This window comes from Medicago sativa, chromosome 6, assembly GCF_051527215.1.
Source record: "Medicago sativa cultivar Bolivia chromosome 6, Bolivia_mono, whole genome shotgun sequence".
In the NCBI taxonomy this organism is placed as follows: Eukaryota; Viridiplantae; Streptophyta; class Magnoliopsida; order Fabales; family Fabaceae; genus Medicago; species Medicago sativa.
In genome coordinates this window covers 85,373,459-85,390,325 of record NC_140754.1, presented here as the reverse complement: position 1 = coordinate 85,390,325, position 16,867 = coordinate 85,373,459, and the positions used below count along the sequence as shown (strand labels likewise).

General features: G+C 34.8%; 1 protein-coding gene and 1 pseudogene across 2 annotated transcripts; both read left to right on the top strand.

The window, feature by feature from the left end:
- Positions 1–2,848: 2,848 nt before the first annotated feature.
- On the top strand, positions 2,849–4,578 carry LOC146917654 (toll/interleukin-1 receptor-like protein). The gene is made up of 3 exons (XM_085719485.1): positions 2,849–3,337; positions 3,579–3,660; positions 3,824–4,578. Exons 1-3 carry the CDS (start codon positions 2,871–2,873, stop codon positions 4,106–4,108), a joined length of 834 nt encoding a protein of 277 aa, XP_085575611.1. The 5' UTR covers positions 2,849–2,870; the 3' UTR covers positions 4,109–4,578.
- Positions 4,579–7,443: 2,865 nt separating this feature from the next.
- Positions 7,444–15,994, top strand: LOC146917653 (disease resistance protein Roq1-like; annotated as a pseudogene). The gene is made up of 5 exons (XR_015015800.1): positions 7,444–7,953; positions 8,187–8,256; positions 12,755–13,803; positions 13,994–14,318; positions 14,996–15,994. The product of XR_015015800.1 is annotated as a disease resistance protein Roq1-like (transcript).
- Positions 15,995–16,867: the final 873 nt, after the last annotated feature.

Sequence of the window (16,867 nt, the reverse complement as noted above, 5' to 3'; positions counted from 1 at the left end):
GTCACATAATTCACAAACCGCATATGTTTCTCACCGTCAGTGTTCACGTCCATTCTAATTTAATCAAAACTACCATGAACCCACAACGTACCGACTATGTATACCCGCCACGTACCGAATTCTTTAAATGTTACGAACCGCGTACCCGAACCCATACCACGTACCGAAGTGAATTGCGAACCGTGTGACTATGGTTGTAGCATTGTGCCTTTGTTTTTCTTTATTTTCGGCTAAATTACATATTTTGTCTCCTAAATAATTTTTGAGTTTTGTTTTGGTATCCTTATTATTAAAAGTTCTGTTTTGGTTCTTTCAATATGCTTTCGTCACTTAAGTTGGTTTTGTTCTGTTAATTTTGACCGAAAATGTCAAAGAAGGACCAACATTGTAGATGATTCAGCGTAGCCCTTATTAATTTATTTAATTTTAACCTTTTGATCATCTTTTTAAAAAGATAACTGTTGGATCATGAAAGTATGTTGTATTTTAAAGTGAATCATCAACACCTAATTTTGTTTTTCTTTTTCTTCATATTTTTTTATCTACTTCATCATCTTCATCAACCTTCATCAAAACATACCCATAAAACCAAGGGAAAAAAACTGAAATTCAACCTTATAAAAACATAAACTCACAATCAAATTTGCATTCAATACAACATATACAGTCGCATAAAACCTTATCACCAATGTAAAAATATCATTGTTAGAATTATTACTATTATTTTTGTTACATTTGAAGAGAATGCTTGCTTTCACCTTGAGCTGTATGTCATATAGTTTGAATAGCAATAAGATATGCTCCCTCCAAAATGAAAATAAGCAAAAATAGTAGTTGAAAAATTGATGTATGTGGACTAAATTTTCATACCTTAAGCTCTAATGATAGATAAGATGTGGTAAAAACTCTCAATTATATCCTAGAGATGTAGGAGATAATTTATCTAAACTTTGTTAAAATCTATGGTTCCGTCTCTTTAAATCTATTGATAATTCTTGTTATACTAAATTATAGTTCTATATGATTTTGTAGCTTTTTGCTACTATTTTGAAATTTTGACATATTGACAGATTATTGTAGCTACTTGTTACACATTCAACGTTCAAAATGATTATTACCTCATGGATAATCAATATGAAACTAACCATTCACACTTCAACATATTGATTGGGCAGAAATATTAGACTTGAAGTGAGAATGAGTTGTATTCAATTCCGCTCATGACAAAATATTCCATGAGTCTAAAATTAATTGAGAAATAATATTTGTACAACCATCTTGTAAAAATATTTAGACAATTTTCTCTTTTATACTCTCGTTGTGTTCTTACTCTCTCTTTCTTCCTTTTTCTATCTATCTCTCCCTCTCTCTCTCTCTCTCTCTCCCTCTCTCTCTCTCTAACTATTGTTTTGATTTATAAGAAGAGAGAAAAAGAAAGTTGTCTCAAAAGTTATCATAAAATGGTTGTACAAATATCATTACTCAATAATCATCAATTTAAAACATCATTGTAAAATTAATTAATATTTCCTCACTGATATACTTTTTTATTGGAAAATGCTGAGAAGTGTCCATGGGACACTTTTTAAGGAATCAAATATAGTAAAACTATCTTGGATGTTTAGTCAGTCTTTTAAAATGTGAAAAATGCTCTTTTTAGTACAATTTCTTTTTGGTTATTTAGCGAGTGTCCCATGTACATTTATTAGCATGACCCTTAGTTTTTTTTTTCCTTAGATAAGCATGCCTCTTAGTTATTGTATCTCGGTGAATCTACATATTTCATTAACTTCAATCGTAGTTACATAATTCTCTGGACATGTTGGAAACTGTGAATTGGTACTTGCATACCGGTTCATGTTATTTTTGTGAATTTGGTTCACACAATTTCCCCTGTAATTTGTGAAAACAGATAATTGGCAAACCAATACAGGTGGGTGAAGAATCGAAGAAAGAGGAAAAAGAGAGTCGGAGATAACAAAGAAAGGAAAAATCTCCGGTGGAGCTAATAACATTTGTTACAAAAATAACACCGATAAATTAGAAAATAAGAGTATATAAAAAATGAGTTTATGAAGTGAGCACTAGTTTGTTGCAGCTGTCTACTATAATCCTTTTACCTTCTTGCACTATTAATTAATTTAATTAACTGAGTGGAGATAATGTTTTTTTTTTGGTCAAGTAGCAGAGTGGGGTGTATGGGGTTCGAACCCCAAGCCCTGCATATAACAATGTATGTTCCTGCCAACTGAGCTATGCTCACGGGGGACAAGTGGAGAAAATGGTGAACAATTGAAAACGCTTGGCATGTAAATATATAGTTATTACCTATTAATTTGAAGTTTTGTTTCAATATTCTAATAAAAAAAATCTTTTTCTTAAATATTTACTGATAGCAGCTTACTATACATAGATCATACTTGTACTGCAAACCGAAGACAATTGAAGTATACCTCCATATGTATCGAATTCTTCTGGTGTCGTGTACCGCAGACCAGTATCCGTACTGTGTACCAACATATATTGAGAATTATGTGACTAATGACTAGAATTAATAATGATATTTTACTAATTTAAATTATCCTAGATTATTTTATTTTGCAAGTCTCCATCACTACCCTACCTTTGTTCCTACTAACAGACAAGTTCACAACTAAAACTTCTGGGTTGATTTCCGTGTTCACTTGATGAAAGCAAAAGCTATTGGAATAGCAAATTAAGAATTCAGATAAGAAACTTCACAGAAGAAAGAATACTTGTTCGTTGTGTAGTGACAAAAGAGGTTAAAATATTTGTTGTTTGACTTGACTAACGCGTTTTTATCCAACCATAAAAAGAATAAGGAAGAATAAGGAGTCATTGTAGGTGTCATGGAAAATCAACAATTCTCCTCCACATCCTTGACCAACGATGTGTTCATAAGCTGTGATGATACTTGTATAGGTTTTGTCGACAATCTCCGGAAAGCTTTGAATGACCATGGAATCAAAACCTACATCGATGATAAGGAGCATCAAAAAGAAGAAATCACACAAAAAAATATAAATGTCATTCCACAGTGCAGGATTGTCATTATCGTGTTATCAAATAACTACGCGGCATCTTCATTTCGCTTGGAAGAACTTGCCTTTATCTTTGACAACATTCAGCAGAATCAAACAAATCAATTTATTTTTCCGATTTTTTACAACATCGACCCTTCTATTGTGCGACACCAAAGAGGATCCTATGGTATTGCGATGGAAAATCATGAGCGCAATAACAATGAGAATACGGTTAAATGGAGGAATGCTTTAACCGAAGTAGCTATGTTGTCCGGGTGGCATTTCGAACATGGGTATGTACCCTTTCTGATTAGTAAGATCGATACCTTTTATTTATGGCTTTATATCAGCATTTTCCTTTAGCTATTGCTATTAATATTGTTTACACTTGAAGAGAACGCATGCTTTCGCTTTGATCAGTGTGTCACATATGATTTGAACTTTGAAATTTGAATTGTAACAAGATAACAATGAAGGTGTGCAAATAACTCCATAGTCTCCATTTAATTTTACCTAACGTCACTCGTCTAGCAGATATGGAAATGAACAGAAGATTATCGGCAATATCGTAAAACAGGTCTACACGAGGCTTCAGCGTGATCCTATACGCAATGAAGTAAGAAATAAAAAACCATAGAAAATTTCTTAACCTCTTGGCATAATTTTTTTCTTCTCTTTCCATGCAATCATCTGAAAGCATCCTCTACACAAACACAATTACTTAAATCCTTTCTAAATTATAAACCTGACTGAAATTACCCATTCTTGTTACCGTGCAGATTTCCGACATGGATCCTGAAGTTTCTCAAACTTCACAGAGTGTTCCTGCTGTTTCTCAGACTGCTCACAAGGCTACTAAAGTTAAGATGCCAATTTCACATTGGGAATTCGAAGCTGAGACGGCATGGAGAGTAGTTGGGCTTATGTCAAGTGTAGTTGGCCTGATATGTTATGCTCTGAGCCCTTCTTTCAATCGATTAATTGGAAGGTGGAAACCTTTCAAGGTCTTTCTCTATGTAGTGTCATCTTTAGTCATCTTTACCACCGTATTGTTTGCAAAGTAGTCATCACTTTCCACACAGCATGCTCAACTCATAAAAACTTGCACAATCTTTGTGGTTTTGATGATCATCTCAGTGTACTCATTCTTCTACGACAGAGCTGTGAATGGAAAACCAGACATACTGAGTGTAATTTCAAACGCTGCGTTTGCTTTGGTGTCATTAAGCCTGCACAAACTGTTTAAGTTTGAGTCTGAGATTGGTATATTCTCTTATTTCTTATGTTGCTTTACAGTTCAACTGTTAACAATCAACTGGATGTTGATTTTTGTTGCCATAATCTATGGTTGTATTCTCTTTGTTATGCATTCCAAATCCCAACCGAGTGGAGGTCAAGATGACATTCCGAACTAGCTATTGGCAGTGGTGGTCAACATGTCATTGCCATTCCTCCTTCAATGAAGTTTGAGAAGTGTTGTAACATTGTAGCATATTTTTTTTTTTTTATCAATACGATCATTAATACTCCCGCAGTTTCTTTTTATTTATCGCTTTTAAAATTTTTGTTCTTATTTACTTGTCATTTTTTAAATTCAATGCAAAATTATTTGTTATTTTAATTTTCTTAATAACACTTGAATAGTTATTGTGTAGATAGAAATATGTGAAATGATATCTAAATAATTTAGGTTGAGTGCTATAAAAAGGGCAAGTAATTTAGGTACATGCAAATAACTTTAAAACGACAAGTAAAAAGGAAATGTAGAAGTATGGAGTTGCCAATTTATATTTGGCTCCTGAGGATGTTTTCCAAGATAGCTATGTAATGTGGTGGTGAACAAAGCTTTGGGTTTTGAAATTCGATCCTATCGAAATAGAAATGAAGCGTAAATTTTGTATGATATATGGGTAAGAAAGGCCTTCAGATCCAAAAGGTTTAGTTGAAGAACTGTGGGTTTGAATCAGAATCCAAAATTTGACATGAGCAATTCGAAGACTGTGAGTACTCCATCAGCAAATCATTTTAAGCTCTCATTTGCTCTTTGTTTGAAGACAGATGCTGAGTATATGTCAAAAGTTCCTTATGCCAGTGTTGTTGGTTGTTTAATGTATGTTATGGTCTGCAATAGACCAGATTTGGCACAAGCTGTAAGTCAAGTTTGTAAGATTCGTAACTAAATCGTAGTAGTAGTAGTAGTGTCCAAACATAGCTTTTCTAACACTGTTAAAGTTATTCAACAGTCATCGTTCGTTGTATTCACCGTTTGTATTTTATACTGTGCCAATTATACGTTGTTAAAATTGTGTCCATATTTCAGTAAACTTTCCGTTGTTAAAGAAATAACTTAGATGAAAATGATATTGTCTCAAAAAATTGTCACTTTAAAATATTAATGTTATGAATAATTAACTTAGTGGATAACTTAGTGGATGTCCATCCTTAGTCTTCCACCTTCCTATAACCCCCATTAGTTAGTGAATAGTTAGTGGACCTTAATTACCTTGATCACTCACTTACTCATCTTGTGTCCTATAAATAGGGCTCATATTGTATTGTAAAGATACATTTGTGAAGAGAATAATACAAAGTGCTTTCATCTTCTTCTTCCTCTTCTTCTTTGATCTTGTGTTTTTGAGTTTATTTCTTAACAAATGTAATATTTATTATTTTTTGAATTTTTATCCAACTTAACTACAACTCTAAAGTTCTAAAAAAAAAAAAAAAAAAAAAACTACTCCACTAAATACAATTAGTAAAAATATTTTAGTAAATAATACCAATTTTACGATTAAAATCAACACGATTAATATTTTTTTAAATGATGAAAATAAATGGAGTAAATAGGCAATTACCTCCCGAAATTGTAAGTTTTGTCAATTACCCACTGACATTAACAAAACTTCAATTACCCCCCTGAAATTGCACAACGTTAATCAATTTACCCCCTCGTCAAATTCTTCTGTTAGTCAACATGACGTTTTGCAAATACATACCCTGAAGTTTTGCACTTATGTGCAAAATGCCCCTTGAACTTGAAATTTTTTTTTCCCTATACTTGACTCAAAAGATACGAAAGGTAAACAATTAACAGTTAGCTTTAAAATTTAAGTTATTTAAGACGCATTCTTTGAATTATCATGATTGAAACTGGTAACAAACATAGAAATATAACATAAATAACTTACTTTTATTGATGATACAATAGGAATATAGGATACAATGGGTTCCCTAGAAAATTGAGTGTCTAGGGTCTCTCTCCTCTAAGAATTCGAGAGCTTGGTCTCTCCCAAACCAATATTCAGTCCCAAATAAAATGCCTATTGATTTTTCATTTGATTTCCCTATTTATTCAATAACTTCTTAGTAGTAACTGCTGCCTAATAACATAATAATTGCATCCTAATAACATAATAATCAGATGTCTAACGCATCAAAAGAACTCTACAAAGTAGAGTCATAATATAGCTGGCTAATCCCATTTTGTATCCATGTATGCAATCCTACCTGATGAATATTTTGAACTGTTTCTTTTTCTATCAAAACAATGCTGAATTGAAATTCTTTTGGAATTCTAACTTATGAATCCCGACATAGGTGTCAAACACATCAATATTGCCAAATAGTGTTAGGCTCCATAGGGTAATGCTTATGTTGATTGCCACGTGCTCCATTGTATTTACAAACGAAGTATTATTGAGTTTGGATTTCCATATCTAATAAAGTATTACAAAGTGGTTATGGACTAGTATAATGTTTTTCTTTTTGTTATCTAAAATATTATATTGTAACAAAGGATCCAAATGTTAATTGTAATATTAGATTATAATATTGTAGAGTTTAAAGTATTAAAGTTAATTGTTAATTATTTGTCTTTAATATCTTTTGAGTCAATAATAAAATATATATATATATATATATATATATATATTGCTCAAAAAAAAAATATATATATATATATATATTTTCAAGTTCGTGGTGCAAAACTTCATAGGGTATTTACAAAGTTGATTAACAGTAAAATTTGGCGGAAGGGAAAATTGATTAACGTTGTGCAATTTCAGAGGTAATTGAAGTTTTCTTAACGTTGTGCCTGTTTATTCAAATGAATGATTTAAAGACAGGACTGGTCCAAAAGTTCTGATATTTTCTTTAAGAAGAAACCAAGACCACAGAAATTGACAGCGAAGGTGAAGTTCAGTTCAGACAATCATGATACACAAGTCATGCTCACAGGTGAAATTTACGCACCACTTTGAGGTTCAGATTGGAATTATCAGCATAGAGTTGAAAAGAAGAAATGAGTAGTGACAAAACACATTAGCGTGTTTCTCTTGTTGCTTGACTTGACTTACCATAAAACGAATGAATCCACTGGAAACGACGACGTATTAATATCATGGCCTCCTCCTCCACTTCCTTCACCCACGACGTTTTCCTCACCTTCTTCGGTGCCGATACACCTTACAGAGTCACCGACAGTCTGTGCAAATCTCTTAGCAACAAAGGAATCAACACCTTCATTGATGACCATCTTAGCAACAAAGAATTCAACACCTTCATCACTGACCATAAAGAAACCGAATCATCACATTCACTTATCAATGTCATCAATCACTCAAGATTTGTCATTATCGTGTTCACAGAAAACTATGCCTTCTCTTCATGTTGTTTGGAAGTACTTTCCTCTACAGTTGAAAACTTTCAACAGAACCACAAAAATCGATTTATTATTCCAGTTTTTTACGACATCAATCCTTCTCATGTGCGAAAGCAAAGTGGAACTTATGAAATTGCATTCGCAAAGCATGAGGAGAGGTTGAAGGAAAACAAACAGAAAGTGCTTAAATGGAGGAACGCTCTATCTCAAGTAGCTAGCTTCTCTGGATTTTATTTCCAACATGGGTATGTACCCTTCCTCATTAACTATTTATCTAATTATTTTTTGTAAAAAAAAGAAATTATTAATCCTCTGAATTATTACTACTATTGTTTTGATTTGAAGAGAATGTTTGCTTTCTTCTTGAGCTGTATTGTACACCATAAAATGTAAATTTTATACTGTAATAGGATAAGAATAAGTATGTAGGTGTGGAAATAACTGCATTTAGTTTGACCTAACCTCTCTGGTGTAGCATGGAGGAGTTTGAAGATGACTTTATCCATAAGATTGTGAAAGCGGTCTCCAGGAAGTTTGATCACGTTCCCTTATGTAGGTTATTTGGTATAAATGAAAAATAATATGATAGACAGGGAAGAGTACGTTGAAATGGAATGGGAGATTGATTTCATTAATTTCACTAAAACAATACACTTAATAGTGTTTCACAAAACAAAACAGAACACAACTACATCACCACTAAACTAGGAACGTGGGATAACAACAACTGCTTTCTCCTAAAGTGTAGGTACCACTTATTGACTAAAATAAAAAAACTGAAACAATAGAGAATAAAGATAAATCAGCCACGTAATGCAGTCCAAAAGCAATAATTAACACTCCTCCTTGCTTTAGGATCTGCAAACTCCAACTTTTTGCCTTAAAAACTCAAACTTGCTGACAGGAAGTGGCTTTGTAAACATATCTGCTAATTGATCCTCTGACTTGCAATAAACCAAAGTAACTTCTCCATTTTGCTGCATCTCTCTTAAGAAGTAGAGCTTGATGTTAAAATGTTTAGTCTTCCCATGACACACTGGATCCTTTGAAATTGCAATTGCTGCCTGGTTGTCAATAAAAACTTCTATTTTATGATTCTGTTGAAGATGCAAATCACATAAAATCTTCTTTAACCACAAAACTTGATTTACGGCTGCTGTTGCTGCTATGAACTCAGCTTCTGCAGTGGACTGTGCTACTGTTTCCTGCTTCTTTGTGCACCATGAAAAAACTCCAGAGCCTATACTGAAACAATATCCTGAAGTGCTCTTCATGTCATCAATAGATCCAGCCCAGTCACTATCAGAGAATCCACACAGCTTGAAATTTTGACAACTCTCATATTTGACACCATAATCAACCGTGCCTTTAACATATCTCAATATTCTTCTTGCTGCTACTAAATGTATTTCACTAGCACAATGCATAAAGCGAGAGAGGAGACTTACAGCAAATAAAATGTCCGGTCATGTTGCAGTGAGATACATTAAACATCCGATCAGACTCCTGTAGTATCCTTCGTCAATTTTATCAGCACCATCTTCCTTGCTCAACTTCTCCTTTTGGTTCATTGGTGTGCTAACTGCCTTACACTCCTCCATCTGGAATTTTCTCAATATTTCCTTTGCATATTTTTTTTGGCAGATGAACACTTCATTGTCACTTTGTTTGATCTCAATTCCAAGAAAATATGTCATAAGACCAAGATCTGTCATTTCAAATGCTTGCATCATTTCTTGTTTGAATTGCTCAACCAACCTTATATCATCTCCAGTCACTAAAAGATCATCAACATAGAGAGAAACTATGAGAATATTATTTCCTGCATGTTTCACGTAAAGAGTGGACTCAGATAAACTTTTTACAAAGCCTATACTCATTAAGTGATCATTTATCCTGCTGTACCAAGCCCTTGGTGCTTGTTTTAACCCATAAAGGGCTTTTTTCAATAGATAGACTTTATCTTCTTCACCTTGCATCACAAATCCCTCGGGCTGCTCCACATATATCTCTTCTTGTAAAACTCCATTCAAAAAAGCTGATTTGACATCTAACTGGAATACTTTCCAGCCCCTTTGAGCAGCAACTGCTAACACCAATCTGATTGTGTCTAATCTGGATACAGGTGCAAAAGTGTCGGAATAATCAACACCAAAAATTTGTGCATACCCTTTAACTACGAGTCTGGCCTTATATTTATTGATTGAGCCATCAGCATTGAGCTTTGTTCTGAAAACCCATTTAACTCCAATGACTTTTCTATCTTGAGGCTTTTCAACCAGCTCCCATGTTTTTTTTTTTGTATCATTGACATCTCCTCCTCCATTGCATTTTTCCATTTTGGATCTTTTCGTGCTTCCTCGCAGCAAGAAGGCTCACATATTGCTACATTACATCTTTGAAATATGTCTGACAGCAGCCTTGTGCCTCTAATGGAGGGATCATCTTCTAATTCATTCAGACACAACTCGGTTGTTTGCTTTTCAGGATGAGTATCTTCAATAATGCTTAGAGATCCAGATGTTTTCGGTAGATTCTTCCAGTCCCATTGCTGGTCTTCGTTGAAATGTACATCTCTAGTTATAGTCAGTGTTTCGGTTTGAGGATGATACACTTTGTAAGCCTTTGAAAGTGAACTGTATCCCACAAAAATGCCCGGAAGTGCTTTTTTGTCAAGTTTGTCACGCTTAACCTTTGGAACATGTGCAAAACAAACACAACCAAACACTTTAAGAAAGGTTAGTGAAGGCTTATACTCGCACCATGCTTCAAAAGGAGTTTTATCTTGTAAAGCCTTGGTTGGAAGTCGATTTTGAAGAAAGACCGCCGTGTTTGCCGCTTCTGCCCAAAATTGTTTAGGCAATTCCTTCTCATGCAACATACATCTAGCCATCTCCATTACTGATCTATTTCTCCTTTCACTAACTCCATTTTGTTCGGGAGTGTAAGGAGCTGTCAGTTGATGTTCAATTCCAGCTTCTTCGCAAAATAAATTAAATTGTGCTGATGTATACTCCTTGCCATTATCAGACCTTAGAAATTGAATCTTGGAGCCACTTTGAGTTTCCACCATCTTCTTAAACTTTAAAAATACTCCAGCCACTTCATGCTTGAATTTCAAGAAATAAATCCAACACATTCTTGTAAAGTCGTCTATGAAAAGAATAAAGTATAGGCTACCTTGTAATGATGGAGTTCTTTGAGGTCCTGCAACATCTGTGTGAATGAGTTGAAGCTTTTTAGTGGCTCTCCAAACAGTTTTGGGAAATGGAATTCTGTTTTGTTTACCAAACTGGCAAGCATTGCAGTTTGGCAAATGATCAGAAAGTACCGGTAGACCTCTTGACATGTCTTTCTTCTTCAAGTTCAACATTCTTTAAATATGACAGTGACCGAGTCGCTTGTGCCAAAGTTCAGTGGGACTGACTTGAGTGAAATAAGCGGTCTGCTCCTCCTCAATTGGATCAAATGAGAAGCTTTTACCTCTCATTTTGACCCTAAGAATCTCCCGACCAGTGATGTCAAAGATGAGACAAAGTTGATTTTCGAAAGATACTTTAAACCCTTTTTCTAATAATTGACCAACACTTAGCAGATTTTGATCAATATCAGGTACATAAAGAACATCTGAGATTGTTTTTATACCTGAACTCGTTGAAATTACGATGGTTCCTTTTCCTTTTGCAGGAATATAGACACCGTTGCCAATTCTGACTTTTGAGATATGAGTTGGCTTTAAATCTTTGAAGATGGTTTTATCATATGTCATGTGGTTTGTACAACCACTGTCAATCAGCCAGCATTCTGAACTACTCTTAGATGAAAAACATGTTGCCACAAACATTTGATCTTCTTCATCTTGCTCTACAACCTGGGCTTTGACTTCAAGTTGTTGAAATTTTCCTTTGCAAATCACAGCTTCATGTCCAAGCTGATTGCACTTGCTGCACTTTGCATCCGGTCTTCTCCAACATCTGAACGGTGGATGACCCATTTTACCACAGTGCTCGCAAGGTGGGTAATTCTTCTTTTTACCTCTATCTTTGCTTTGGTTGCCTGCAGTACTTCCAACTACATGATGCTTGGCTGGTAAAGCACCTTCAACCACATGATCTTGCCTCATAAGCCTTCGTTGCTCTTGAGCCTGCATCGCATGCAACACTGCTGCTAAGGTGATCTTAGACAAGTCTTTTGTGTTCTCCAAGGTGGTTATTGATGCTTCATATCTCTCAGGCACTGTAACCAGAATTTTTTCAACAATTCTAGAATCAGCGAATTGAGTGCCGAGTAACCTAACCTTGTTTGCAATAGAAAGCAATCTGTCAGAGTAATCTTTGATTGTCTCAGACTCTTTCATTTTCTGCATCTCAAATTCCCTCATCAAGTTCAGTACTTGCATGCCTCGAATCCTCTCATCCCCTGCGTATTCTTCCTTCAAATAGTCCCATATTTCTTTTGCTGTTTTGAGGGTCATAATTCTGGTGAAAACATTTTGTGAAACACAGGAGAAAAGAACTGATTTTGCCTTTGCTTTCCGAGTTTTTCTCTCCTTGTGATATTTTAACTGAGCCATGGTAGGATTATTCTGCAGTGGAGGAACTTCATAATCCTCTTCAACGGCCTCCCAAACATCCAAAGCCTCCAGGTAAGACTCCATTCTTACTGCCCAAAGGTCATAGTTCTCCCCATCAAAGACAGGAGGAGCAACTTGTGAGAAACTTGTTTCAGTTTCCATTTTCACAGGTCCCGTAAGATGATAGCTCTGATACCAATTTGTAGGTTATTTGGTATAAATGAAAAATAATATGATAGACAGGGAAGAGTACGTTGAAATGGAATGGGAGATTGATTTCATTAATTTCACTAAAACAATACACTTAATAGTGTTTCACAAAACAAAACAGAACACAACTACATCACCACTAAACTAGGAACGTGGGATAACAACAACTGCTTTCTCCTAAAGTGTAGGTACCACTTATTGACTAAAATAAAAAAACTGAAACAATAGAGAATAAAGATAAATCAGCCACGTAATGCAGTCCAAAAGCAATAATTAACACCTTACACATTGCCGATTACCCAGTTGGATTGGATTCTCGATTGGGAGAAGTGTATCCATATTTGGAGTTGGAATCTCATGAAGTCCTTGCGGTGGGGATCTATGGGATTGGCGGAATAGGGAAAACAACACTTGCTCGAGCAGTTTATAATATGATTTCAGATCAATTTGAAGCCTCGTGTTTTCTATCCAATATTAGAAAAAGTTCAAATACACAAAGTTTAGCGCACCTTCAAAATATACTTCTTTCTGAAATGATTGAATTGAAAGATATTCAGTTAAGAGATACTAGTAAAGGATTTTCCGAAATAAAGCACAGGCTCCAACAAAAGAAGGTTCTTCTCATCCTAGATGATGTGGACAAACTAGAGCAAATGGAGGCTTTGGCTGGAGGACTTGATTGGTTTGGTCCTGGTAGCAGAGTTATCGTTACAACACGGGATAGACATTTGCTAGCATTTCGCGGGATTGAGAGAAGATACGAAGTACAAGAGTTAAATGACGTAGATGCTCTTGATTTGCTTAGCCACAAGGTTTTTAAACAAGGCATTGTTGATCCAAATTAAACAGAACTTTTAAACCGAGCAGTAACTTATGCTTCCGGGCTTCCATTGGCCTTGGAAGTAATAGGTTCAAGCTTGTTTGGATTAACCGTTGACCAATGTGAACATGCATTAAATCAGTTTAAACGGATTCTTCCTAAGGACATTCAAAAATTACTTAGAGTAAGTTTTGATGCTTTGGATCAAGAGGAAAAGAACATATTTCTTGACATTACTTGTTGCTTCAAAGGATATGCCTTGGCAAACGTCGAGCATATACTTTGTGCTCGTTATGGCCACGACTTGAAATATCATATTAAAGCGTTGATTGACAAGTCACTCATAAATATTTTAGATGGTAAGGTGACAACAACACATCCCTTGATAGAGAGCATGGGAAAAGAAATTGTTCGTGAGGAATCACCAAAAGATCCTGGTAGACGTAGTAGATTATGGTTCTCTGAAGATATAGTTGAAGTCTTGAAAAATAATAAGGTAAGGTTGTTACAGGTGATTCATATTTTTTCTCTAACTGTTGTCGATTTGTTTTATCTCTTATATACTCATGTTACATTTTTTTTTTTTTTTACCATTTTAAATAGCTAAATATCTTCCAAATATTAATATTGAAGTCTTACATTTATGCGTGTACTGTTTTGATGTGTGTTTTCTTTTGTTTTATAAGGGAACAAGTAGTATTGAAATCACACACTTAGATTCCCCATTAATTGACGATGAAGAAACAATAGAATGGGATGGAGTGGCCTTTAAGGAGATGCCGAACCTCCGAATACTCATTATTAGAAATTGTCATTTCTCCACAGCTCCCAAGTATCTTCCAAACAGTTTAAAAGTATTGGAATGGTGGAGTTATCCTTCAGAGAAGTTACCATCTGATTTTGATTCAGAGCTGACTAAGATATTAAAGGCAAGTGTACGGTTTTTCCTCTGGTCTTGTATGTTCAAGACTATCAATTTGATTATTGTCTTTTTCATTTTTCAAGTGATATGTTTTTGAGCTTTAAATTTTGACTATGGTCATGGTATGACATAAATACATGATGTATCTGATGTCCCACATTTAGGAAAACCTTAGGTGATTAATTGAAATTCGCAATTCTATTTGGTTTCTTGATCAACGTGGAAACTTGGATCTGAAATTAGTAGCAAGCTTAGGATTTCCCTACTCTTAATGCTGATTGGACTTGAAGCTCTCTATGTTTTCGATTACTCAAATCATAAGAGTTTTTCAGAAACTAAGATTAAAAGTACAATTAAACTTTAGTTTGAGTCACCTTTACACCAAGAGTTACCAATTTCAATTTGAATGGAGTTTAAACATGAACAACGAAGGAGACCGTTGAATATTTCAACTCCCAAGTAGCGTCGTCAAGTTGTCAGAACTTATCTAAACAGGAGGGCGTGAAGACCCTGTATTGTGTAATTTGTGTCCGTCTTGGTCTTCTAAAATTGGATGGTCGATGTATAAATTGGAACAAACATTATCGATTTCGAAATTCTTAGCATTTTTTAGATGAAGACCTGCGCATCAAATCCAATAGTTAAAAGGTAAGAGCTAAAACTCAGAAAAGGGTAAGGAGAGAAAAACGATAGAGAAATTGTAAACAAAATTACTCATTTTTTATTTTATTTTTTTATAAATTCTAAACCTTACTAAAATTACCAGTTCTTGTTACCTTGCAGGTTTCACTTGCGGTTCCTGAAGTTTTTCATCTATGGACGACATGGAGACTAGTTGGCCTTATGTCAAGTATAGTTGGTCTGGTTTGTTATGCTCTGAGCCCTTCTTTCAATCGATTAATTGGAAGTTGGAACGCTTTCCAGTTCTTTCTTTATGGTGTGTTGTCCTTAGCTACCTTCACCACCATATTGTTAGCAAAACAGTCATCACGTTCCACTCGCCATGTTCAACTCAAAACCTACTCGAGCTTTCTCGTTTTGATGATCATCTCAGTGTATGCATTTTTCTATGACAGAGCTGTGAATGGAAAACCGGAAATATTGAGTATAGTTTCAAATGCTGCGTTTGCTTTGGTGTCATTAAGCTTGCACAAACTGATTAACTTTGGTTTTGAGATCGGTGTGTTCTCTTATTTCTTAGGTTGCTTTACAGTTCAACTGTTAACCATCAACTGGATGTTTATTTTTGTTGCACTTTTCTTTGGTTGCCCGCTTTTTGTTATGCATTCCTCTTTGAATTCCCAACCGGAAGTAGGTAGTGGAGGCCAAGCTATCCATCCTTATGCACACTCCAATCCAAATGTTGATAGTGGTGGTCAACATGTCATTGGCATTCATTCGGAGAGTTGATAGTGGTGGTCAAGCTATCCATCCAAATGTCGATAGTGAATGAAGTTTGAGAAGTATTGTAACATTGTAGCGTAATTTTGTTTTTCGATCCATATGTTCAATAATATGGAGTCTTCAATTTATTTCTGGCTCCTAAGAAAGTTTCCCAAGATAGCTATGTATTGTGGTGAAGGGTAAAGGTTTGAGTTTTGAAAATCAACCATTTCTAAATGGAAATGAGGGCTAAATTTTGTATGCTGGATATGAAAGAATGGCCTTTGGATCCAAAAGGTTTGAATCAGAATTCAATTTGTATACATTGTGATAGTCAAAGTGTAATTTACTTGAAAAAGATGAAATTGGTTGATGTGGTGAAGTTTCACACTCGTTACAATCCTAAACTGTCTCTTGGCAAATTTAAACATTTTTTAAAAGAGTAATTCAACCAATTAAAATGAATTGTTTGAGAAGACTCGAGCTAATTTGAATTATAATTGGAACCTTTTTTTTCCGTCAGACTTACTTGCATTTAAGTCAAACTCTAGATTTCTAGGGGCCTTTTTCCAGAAATTTGAAGGTTAAGACAAAAATTTGAATATAATTTGAACACACTTTGAAGACAGAAACAGAGACATACAATCACGTTTGTTTGAGAGGATAAAATCACATTCTTGTGAGGCAAAATTCTGCTAAAAAATATAATAAATCATTCTTTCTTTTTTTTAGTGCACAAGGGAAATTGACAGAACTTTATTTTGTGAACTATCATTGATCGATAAGTTTGATGTGAGCGTGCGTGCAAGTCATGTCAAGGATTCCAAAGCATCCTAAGGGGATTCGTCAGTAGACACATTTTCATTCGGTTGGCATAAACTGGTGTGGGCGAATCAAACATAAAACTTAGTGTGTTTACACACACTTTGGAATTTATGTGTATTCTTCATCATGTTCATTTTCATCTTCTTCTTGATCAAGTTTTGCAGCAGCCCCCAGCACAAGTTCTAACAAAATTGATGTGGTCAGGGTTCAAACTAGTGACAATCCTACGGATTTGATCACTAAACCAATGCATCTTTGGTTAGTGGCTATATATAAAGCCTTGGGAAGGAATTTGGTAGTGGCTATATATAAAGCCTTGAGAGGGAAAATTGATCATTATGAATTTTCAAAGCTTGAATATGAGAAAGAGCAAGAAACAGTAAGACTAATGATAGAGAGATTCACAGCGATTCTCTATGATAATGGTGAG

Bases quoted from the DNA above. Each gene is read 5' to 3' on its own strand.
- LOC146917654 (XM_085719485.1), top strand. From the start codon at position 2,871: ATGGAAAATCAACAATTCTCCTCCACATCCTTGACCAACGATGTGTTC. The intron at 3,338-3,578 runs GTATGTACCCTT...CTCGTCTAGCAG, and splicing joins GGGTGGCATTTCGAACATGG to ATATGGAAATGAACAGAAGA. The intron at 3,661-3,823 runs GTAAGAAATAAA...GTTACCGTGCAG, and splicing joins GTGATCCTATACGCAATGAA to ATTTCCGACATGGATCCTGA.